This window comes from Grammomys surdaster, unplaced genomic scaffold (genome assembly GCF_004785775.1).
Source record: "Grammomys surdaster isolate TR1022 unplaced genomic scaffold, NIH_TR_1.0 209, whole genome shotgun sequence".
NCBI classification, from domain to species: Eukaryota; Metazoa; Chordata; class Mammalia; order Rodentia; family Muridae; genus Grammomys; species Grammomys surdaster.
In genome coordinates this window covers 2,118,395-2,128,113 of record NW_021604654.1, presented here as the reverse complement: position 1 = coordinate 2,128,113, position 9,719 = coordinate 2,118,395, and the positions used below count along the sequence as shown (strand labels likewise).

At 54.9% G+C, this 9,719-nt stretch overlaps 1 protein-coding gene across 8 annotated transcripts in view; it reads right to left on the bottom strand.

Moving 5' to 3' along the window:
* Positions 1-9,719, bottom strand: part of Mier2 (MIER family member 2) — a 19,182-nt gene that overhangs the window by 6,189 nt on the left and 3,274 nt on the right. Inside the window, exons 2-10 of one of the 8 annotated variants that reach the window (XM_028771758.1) lie at positions 7,528-7,618; positions 6,751-6,893; positions 6,383-6,508; positions 5,906-6,029; positions 5,479-5,567; positions 5,032-5,101; positions 1,553-1,704; positions 1,147-1,228; positions 979-1,073 (exon numbers count right to left, since the gene is read on the bottom strand). In XM_028771758.1, coding sequence (XP_028627591.1) covers positions 979-1,073; positions 1,147-1,228; positions 1,553-1,704; positions 5,032-5,101; positions 5,479-5,567; positions 5,906-6,029; positions 6,383-6,508; positions 6,751-6,893; positions 7,528-7,618 — 972 coding nt within the window. Of the gene's footprint in view, positions 1-978; positions 1,074-1,146; positions 1,229-1,552; positions 1,705-5,031; positions 5,102-5,478; positions 5,568-5,905; positions 6,102-6,382; positions 6,509-6,750; positions 7,051-7,527; positions 8,206-9,719 lie in introns of those variants that run through there. The other 7 variants (XM_028771759.1, XM_028771757.1, XM_028771761.1 and 4 more) reach the window with 7 other exon arrangements.

Below are 9,719 nucleotides of genomic sequence, written 5' to 3'. Positions count from 1 at the left end.
GGTGCAGTGACAGGGAAGTGACACAGGACACAGGCGCAGTGACAGGGAAGTGACAGGCAGGACACAGAATCATCCCATGGTCATCAGCTCCTTCACTTCAGATGCCTCATGCATCTGCAATCCCAGAGCTATGCCAAACTAAAACCTGCAGCATTCTTAACTTCTATGTCTCTTGTAGCGTCCCGCCAACATGTACATGGGCCCTCCGACCAGACGCCCTGACTCACAGAGCCACTTGCCCAGGACAAAGTACTTTGTAGATACCCAGTGTCTGGACACCCACCCTTCCCAGAGGCCAGGCCGCCTCTGGAGAGCAGGTCATGGAGGGAGGCCAGGCTCACAGGCCTTTACACCTCACTCATCCTACATAGGTGCACAGTCCGTCATCAGAGGAGCCCAACCAGACTGTACCAAGCCCCTGGATTTGCAGACGCACTCCTGCTTTGACAGTTCATGGCTGAGTGCTGCATCTGGCCAACTGTAGGTACAATCAGATCAAGTAACAATCCAGTGATACCCTGGGTCCAAAACTCACCCCTGCACTACCATTCACAGCTGACACCAACACCCTAGGGTGAACAGGTCTCAAGGTTCAAGGCTAGAAACAGAGCTGGGCCTGTCAGCTTTGACAAAGCCTGACAACCAGCAAGGACAAGGGAAAAGACAGAGAGCTGAGGCCAGCGTGGAATGTCGGCCCAGAGCAGGACAAATTCCCACAGGGGACTTGGGCCTACAAAGGGCTCAGGCAGCCCTTATCTCCAGCGTGGAGCACTGAGCCACCAAGCTCCACTGAGGACTCAAAGGTCACAGGACAAAGCAAGGGGTGGGGTGGGGTGGGGTAGGAAGGAGCGAGCTCAGGCACAGGAGCCTGCGATCTCTATTGGTGGTAAAGGCGTCTGATGAACACAGTCAAGACCAAAGGAAGCCATGCACAGGTAGGGCAGGGCAGGGGCGGTGTGGAGAGGACGCCTCACCCACCTTGTTGGCCTGAATCAGATGAAAGTTCTTCCCGTGAACACGGAAGCCATGTTCAAAGTTCCTGCACTCCTCCTCACTCCAGGCACAAAGTCCGTCTGCAAACAGAGGGACTGCTCAGCCATCTCAGGGGCAGCAGGGACAGGAGGGGAGCCCAGGGCTGTAGCTCACCTCGAATCACCTTTACGTTGAACCTCAGCCTGCGCAGGGCCTCTTCCACGTTGAAATTACACTTCACAAGCTCATACAGCGCCTGGGGCAGAGAGTGGGTGACCTTTCCCGCCAGTCTACCAGGGCTAGCACAGAGCATACCTACACCATGGCCCCAGAGCCACAGGCTGCACCCACAGCATGGCCCTAGGGCCAGAGGCTGGCCCACAGCATGACTCCCACAGCTACAGTGGTGTCCACACCTTGGCCGTGACAGCTGTCAGGAGTGCCTGCACTGTCACACCAGGAGTGACATGGATCACCGACACCACTGTCCTTCACATTTGGGTTCAATGTGAGCTCCATGACACTGGCCACACTGTCTGACCAACCATCCCCTGGCTGCTGCCCAGCGTGCGGCCCCTACCTGTTCACTGTCCTTCACCACCTCGCCCTCTGGGACCTGGGGGCCAGCCATCTCCTGCCACCTCCGTTTCACTGCCCTGTAGAGGAACTCCTCCACCTCCTGCTCCGGGAGCACGCTGGGGCTCCACAGCAGCTGGTCTTCATTTTCATAGACTGTGGAGAGAGACTGAGAGTCAGGAGTGGCAGTGGCCACCCACAGTGGAGGCGGCTGGGCAGGCACCTGGGCACCTCCCTGTGGGTAGCACTGACTCCAGACACTTGCAGCTCAGCATCACACATGGATGCAGCCGGCAATGGGCACTCGGGGAAAAGTCAGGATGCAGTGTGCAGATGACACAATTGGGGTGTGAAGTCAGTGGAATGAATCCACCAGCAGGTCACAGGTGATTCTGGAGGGGCTGTACCTCCTCTTAGGGTGTCACAAACACAAAGGACACATCAGAGATGGTGCCACTCAGTGTGGCCATCTGCAGACAGAGCTCCAGCACACAGCACACAAGGGCAGGAACAAAGGGCAAAGCAACAGAGCATGCCCAGAGGAAGCCGTGGCACCCGCCTATGATGCCAGGACTCGAGGACCTTGGCCAGAGCATCAGCTCAGGGCCAGTCTCATACTAGAATGTGCTAGGCTAGCCTGGACTACAAGAAATCCTGTCTCAACAGAGGAAAATGAAACACACAAACAAACAAGACAACAGAACATGCAGACCGAAGTCCACGAATAATGAGTTGAATCTGTCATTTAACAGTTCATACAAACACAGCATGGTGAGCACATCTTTAATCTGAGCACTCAGGAGGAGGAGGCAGGTGATCTCTGGGAGTTCGAGACCAGCCTGGTCTATAGAAGTTCCAGGACAGCCAGGGCTATAAAGAGAAAATTTGTACCAAAAATCAAAACAAGTAAAATCAAAATGAACCACAGGCCCAAACAGTCTTGCTGAAAAACTATCTAACACATACTTTGTGAACGCACTCACAGATTCTGCCCTACTCTGAAGAAAAGCAACTTCAACACTTCCACAGGGCAGTATAACCTGCTGTTAACACCTGACAAAGAACAAAAGACTGACTGTAGGCCACTGTCCCGTGAGCACATACAAGATGGCATGGAAGAGAAAGCCATTCATGTCAATTCTCTTTTTTTTGTTGTTGTTTTTGTTTGTTTGTTTTTCGAGACAGGGTTTCTCTGTGTAGCTCTGGCTGTCCTGGAACTCACTCTGTAGAGCAGGCTGGCCTCGAACTCAGAAATCCACCTGCCTGTGCCTCCCAAGTGCTGGGATTAAAGGCGTATGCCACCACCGCCCGGCATATCAATTCTACAGCAGGCAAAGACTGAACACATGGATGGTGACCACCCTCTGCTGCCCAGCACAGACCTGGGCTCCCTGGACCCTTCCACTTACACTTCAATCCATCTGTATGCATGCTTTTGCTTCCTCTTAGAGCCTAGAGCTCTAAGAGGAAGTATGTCCCTAGAGTCCGTAGCTGAGCATGTGGCTGGGGTTCACTATGTAGGGTCTCCCTCAGACACAAGCGGATGTGTCTTATGCTGGGTCACCAGCTATGCAGCATTTATAGGAGCCAAATTTGGTAACCAGGTCCCTGGGATGTGCCTGTGAAGGTTATACCTGGCCCCAGGTGCCTGCCTCACACTGCTTCCTGTCCACCATGAGGTATCCCCGCTGCCAGATGCCCCCCATGCCATATTCTTTTGCCTGGGCACATGGGCCAACAACTAAGAATCAACCATCTGAAACTGTAAGCCAAAATAGATTATCTTACGTGTGTGCATTCGAATAGACACATATTCACGAGTGAAGTCTGCCCTTCCTCCCAGGCATTTGTCACAGCAGCGATCAGCAGGGGCTAAGACACTCCTGGTGATCTGCCCCACTCCACAACACGGCTCCACCAGGAAATCTCTACGGGGCCTTCATGGACAATACCACTGCCCCTCCACAGCTCAGAGGCAAGTACAGAGAACAAAAGGCACCAGACATAAGCATAGGGCACAGCAGCTATCAGAAGGAAGGAGACACGCCTCCGTCACGCACATACATGAACGCACAGCAAGCATCATTTGGAGCTTTAGAGAACACAGCTATGAGAAGGCAGACCATAAGCAGCCTGTGGAGGACAACCCTTCCTGGCAGGGTTGCTCCAGAATGCAGGCCGGCCCCTCAGCGGGGAACCCAGAAAAGGGTGCCTTTTACCACACTGGCCTGATCCGGAGCGCAAACTGGACACCAACAACTCATTCTCTGCTGAGGTCGGCAGCTGGACAGAGGGGCTCTCCCTCTGCCGAGGCACCAGCTCTGAGCACTCACTGTCTGAGCATGGCGTAAGTGAGAAGTCTCCATCTTCACCCTCAATAGGCCCCACAAGTACAGTGAGACAAGAAAAAGAAACGAGATGGCGCAGCAAGTAAGGTGCTGGCCACCAAGCCCAGCAATCTCAATCTTCGCCCTGGAACCCACATAGGAGAGTAATCCTGCAGGGTGTCCTCTGGTCCCCACATGTGAATGCATGTACACACATGCATGCATACATAGAGTGTAGACAGTGTGTGTATAAAAAATGTGAATAAAGAAGCTAAACTGTCCCCAGCAAATGACATAACACACACAACAACCCTCAAAGAACCGGCCAGGCACTGAACAAACGGACAGAAGATGGAGGCCATGCTGACATCAGGAAGGCAGGCAGGAACAGCAGCCACCCAGGATTGTGTCTCAAACACACAAATAACTACCACAAACCCGGAAGGGCACTGAGCAGGGTCAGGCCCGCAGAGCAGGGCTGACAAGGCAGGCAGCACCTGCAATACCTGCACACTGGGGAACTCTCCACCCAACTAGGGACGACGTGACACGACACCAACCAAGAAATGAACGTGCAACTAAGGAATACCTGGCAGTGACACACAAGCAGCATACACTCTGTGGGCAGTCCACAGAGACACGGCCACAGAAGGCCCACCAGGTCTGGGCTCACGGACACAATGAGCTACATGTAGGTACTGTGTTGTGTACCTGTCTCTATGTCCCACCCTGGGTGTCTGTGAGCCTGTAGCTAAGTGGGCACACCCTGCACAGCCTACATCCCGGCACTCAGCCCCTAAAAGGTCCCTGGCCCCAGCTGCTGAGCACTGCAGGAAATGCTCTATGGCGATCCTGGCTCTGCTTGAGGCAAAAAGTCCTAACAGGAAGTGACCTCCCAGATGAAGGAACAAATAGGGAGCACAGGAGCAGTAAGTATATGGTTTCCAGGGCAGGCCCACTCAGGGCCACTGTTGGTGGTACAGTAGAGACAGAGGGTGGTGGGGGTGGGAACCATGGCCTGGCCAAGGGCTGTAACCCTAGAGCTGGGCTAAGGATGGTGAACTCCACCCACAGACAGAAAGCAGGAGTTTTCAAAGATGCCAGCTATTCCTGGGGCTCCTGAGCAGGACCCTACTAGGTCTCCTGAAACACTTACTCTTGTCACAATGTCGGTTCAAGTGCAGGATGTTGAGGTCAGCTTGGAATTGAGGCCCCACCATGATCTCCTGAAGAGACAAAGCCCAGGGTCAGGATCAGGAAGTGACCAGCAGACACAAAGCTAGGACACCAAGGGCACCATGGGCTTCAGGCAGAGGTTGTCACACAGAGCTGTGGGTCTGCCTGCCAACGCCTACTTCCACACTGTGTGGATGGACAGGACACCTGCTGCCGTCAGGGTCACCTCCACACCAGTGCAGGACACTGGGCCACATCACCGGCTTAGCCATCCCCACAGCAGCAGAAGCACAGTCCAGGTCCACACACACAGTGGGGTCCACCCACCAGTGAAGCCACAGGGCCCTCCTGTCTCAGAGACAGTTCTCCAAGCCCAAGGGATCCTGCCAGCAAAGGGTGATGGAGGAATAACCACGGAGCCCCACACCTTCTTGCACTTGTTGACAGGAAGCGTGTCCTCTTCGGTGTCGGAGGAGGCTGAGGAGCCTGGGCCGTTATCACCAGCCAAGAAACAGGCTGCAGACAGAGAGGCAGTGAGAGGCACCCACCAGGGTGCGGCTGGCCCTTCCCGGGGCCCTCGATGGCAACTCATCTTGCAGCCCCCACCCTGCACCACGACCACCCAGCTACTAGAGCTGCCCTGAAGGGCACCTGACAGTCTAAAGCCCCCAGCCCTCAACTACTAGGCAGAGACCCACTCCTGTCTCACTCAATCCACACCCACTCAGTGACCCCAACCCCACCCTGGGCCGCTATGGTATGTCCCTTGCAAAGCCCCCAAGCCCAATCCATGTGTATGTGTGTGTGCCTATGTGATACACAGCCATGATGTCAGAAGGGCCAGTGACACCTACACCCACTCTGGTTATGAAAGAGGTCCGAGGCCTCATGGGAGGTGACAGATGGGGTGAGGTCATCAGCGGAGGACTGTGTTTCTTCCTCTTCTTCCCCAGAAAGCAAGTCCTTTGCTATCTGCTCCTTTGAACAGGACAGTAAACGAAGTGTGGCAACTGCGTTACCAACACCCAACACCAACACAAAAGGCCAAGCCTGCCGGGGTGAAGGGGACAGAGACGGCCAGCTTAAGCCACCATCTGTGTTGACCAAGGTGCAGATTCTGCCTGCCCTCTGGGGCTCCAGCTCCTTCCCCAGCCACAGGTCCCCGGGGATGGTGTCCATCGCCCAGACCAGAATGGGTGTCAGGCCAACCCAGGGCAGGGTTGCCATGGTCATGCTAGTGAGGACAGAGGAGGAGACCGAACCTGGGTCTGGCCTCACACTTGCTGACAGAGTAGTTCCCCCATCCAGGGCCTGGCATCCCTCCCACTCACCTTGTCCAAGGTCATGTCCGGGAGGGCTGCAGCCGTGTCACCGCCCTCGCTCTCCTGCTCAGAGATGGGATCTGACGACTCATACCCATACAGTGCGAGCAGCTCGTCCAGGGGCATGTCACTGCTCTGCAAAGGAGGACAGGGCCCATCAGAGGATGATGCCTATGGTTCTGCCCGAGTCCCAATAACCTCCAAGGCCAGGTCCCATGGGACAGTACACCCGCATCAGGACCACCAAGGAGGTGAGCAGGACAGACAAACCACAGGCTTGAGTATCGCCAAAGCTCTGAGGAACAGAGCAGGCTCTGAGGCTGGACCACATGGAGCCCAAGGAGAGCAACCGGACACGGTCTGGTGAGTCCCCATACCTGGTCAATGAAGTCCTTGTCCAGCTCTTCCTCCGGCTTGTCAGGACACTGTGGGGCCTCAGCACACCCTTCTTGGAGGTTGTAGTTCTGTGTCAGGAGCTCCGCAAGGTTGAACTGATGGTCGGCAGAGCCCATGGATACCACTATGGAAGGATTCGGCAGGTAGGCAGGGTGTGGGATCTGAATGGAGACAGGTCTGGAGAGCCAGCAGTGAGGTCTGCCTGACTGGATCTGGAAGGGTATGTGGACCGGATGGGAGGAGGTCTGGAGGGCACAGAGACTGGGCAGGAGCACACGGGTCTAGAAGGACATTTAAGTCAAGACGACGAGAGCCATCAATCAGGTAACAGTGGAAAGCCATGGAGGGGTCTGGCCCCACAGCCACAACCTTGGCTCCCAATATACACACGAAGGCACACAGGCAACGCCATGCAGGTCACTGCAGGAGCGCCCAGTTCTGCTATCTACTGGTCCACAGTCATGGGATGTTTACGGGGGCAGAAGCCTCTAACATTTCACCTTCTTGGGACCACAGCAGAAGACTACTCAACACCTTAGAGCCACCAGGCAAGCAGCCGCCTCAAGGGGGGGCCTTCCTTGATCATTTGTGGTTAGCTAAACATTATCCCACAGCTCCAAGGATAGGTAGTGCCCTAACCATTGTGAACACCTCCAACTGACAGGGGACACTGGGCCTTCCTGGCCCCATGCCTGCTCGGCCTGGGTCCTGCTAAGAAAGAGTTCTGCCTGTGGAGATCTGAGACAGAGGGGTAGTACCTGCCGTGGTCTGCAAGCTGGGCTCCCGAGGACACAGGCTGTGTACAAGGCAGGAGGCCACACGAGGACTCTGCCTCTCCAGAGAGGAGGCCTGCAATGGAAGAGAGACAGACCTCACGCAGCTACTGAGGCTTGGGTGAGAGCCTGGCCACTGGGTAACCTTGAGGACTCCAGGGGAAGCAGCCTGGGACTGTCCAACCATAGCTCCAGGGTGAAGGGACCTTGAAAACATGGGGTTTGGTGACAGATACAGACATAGGATACACTTGTAGCCCTCTTATCAGAAAACACCAGAACAAACAAAGCAGAGAGTGAAGCTGGACTCGAGGGCCCAGTGGCTGGGGAGAGGACAGTTCTGAGGCTAAGCAGGTCCCACTGTACCGCAGTGACCCCAGGGTAAGGGGCAGCACACTGAGACTGTGGGCCTGGATCTGTCCCCACTATCTGTGCACTCCCCAACTCCATCAACACTGGCCAAGGCTCCAATGTCACTGCAGCAGGGCTAAACGCCATCTTGTTCCCACACTCCAGCAATGGACATCCCCTAAATTAAGGAAACAGTTGCAGGGCGGTGGGCTGTGAAAGGCAGCTGGGCGCCTGGTCTAGCACAGGCCTCGAACCCCGGACCCTGACGGGATGGAAGGCATTCAGTGTTGCTCCCAGCTCCTGGTTCCTTTCACTTAGCTTCAGCCCTCCACAGCCCCTCCCACAGAGAGGTCTATGGCCATCAGCCACGTAGGAACAGTGCCTCAGGCTCTCCCACATGTAGATGAGGTATCTCCAAGCTCTCAGACCAAGCCAATAGGCGTTATTTGCTGCCAGACCCTGACCCACCCCAAAACTGTATATAAGGGCTCTATTCAGGAGCAGTAAAGGTGTGTGAGAATCATCCCATTTTTCCAAGAGTTTCTGTCACAAGAGCTGTAACACTTGGGAAGAGATCTGCTCTCCCGAAGCGCCTTCAGGACCCTCCCCTCCTTGCTAGCTTGCCGGCTTCTCACAGGCCCAGCCTGGACTGGACCAGCTCAGCACAGAGGGACAGGTGCAGCATCTGGGAGTGACTGGGCGTCGACAGTGGAGACGTGAGCAGAGACAGCATCGGAGGCGACTCCCCCTCCCTACTGGCAATCTGTCCCCTTGGCCAGGACTCCCCCCCCAACCCCACCCCCTGCACCAGGCTGGGCCAGAGATCATCGTGGGATGCCCTCCAGAACAGGGACCCACAAACTGGCCCTGTCACAGTAACTAGGATGGACACAGCACATGCTCCCTAAGAATACAGCCATGTTAATAGAGAAAATACTGGCACCAGAGAAAGGAGACCCATGTTTCCAGCCAAGGTCCCCACGCTGGAAGATGGAGAATCTCTCAAGTGGCCTAGCCAACACCACCTGAATTGTAGAAACTGACAAGCCAATTCCAAACAGCATACACAGAAACCCGAGGGACCTAGAAAAGCAACAACCATCCTGAAACAGAGTGTTCCCACTTTCAGAGATGACCAGAGTCATAGACATCTCAGCACAGTGGTGTGGGTCCACAGATAGGCACAGGCCAGAGACACAAAACTGGAACCTCAGAGACAAACTCCCCAATGGCCTGGACACACAATACCTGTGACCAAACAAATATATGACAGAACTCATAGGAAACGCCTGCAAAGCACACATCTGGGAAGCATGGTGTGTGTAGAGACTGCTCACTGAGCGAAGACCAAAGTCATCAGTCCAGCTTGCAAACACTGTGAGCCCTGAGCACAGCTCTCCAAAGACAGATGCAGAGCTCCTATCAGAACAGAACGCACGGGTCACCAGTGATGCCACAACAGGCAAGGGGTATTAGAGCCCAAATGCAAAGGGTCAAATGTGTGGCACCAAAGTCACATAACCACTCCCTCAGTCAGAAGTAGGAAGAACACATCCACCTGCTGAAGACCAGTTGAACCAAACAAAGCAATACCACAGAGTTACCACATAGCCAAGAGCGAGCCAGTGAGGTTCTCACAGGCACCACCTAAACAAGCTGGGCCACTACAAACAAAAGGCTACACAGTGACTGGAACATCCCGCGTAGGTAAGCCCATAGAGACAAGTGGGCCTGACCAGCTGAATGACAGCAGGGATTCCTTCAGTGACTGTAATGGAATGCTCTCAAACTGACTGTGCCGGCAGTCACACAACTCCAAATGCTCT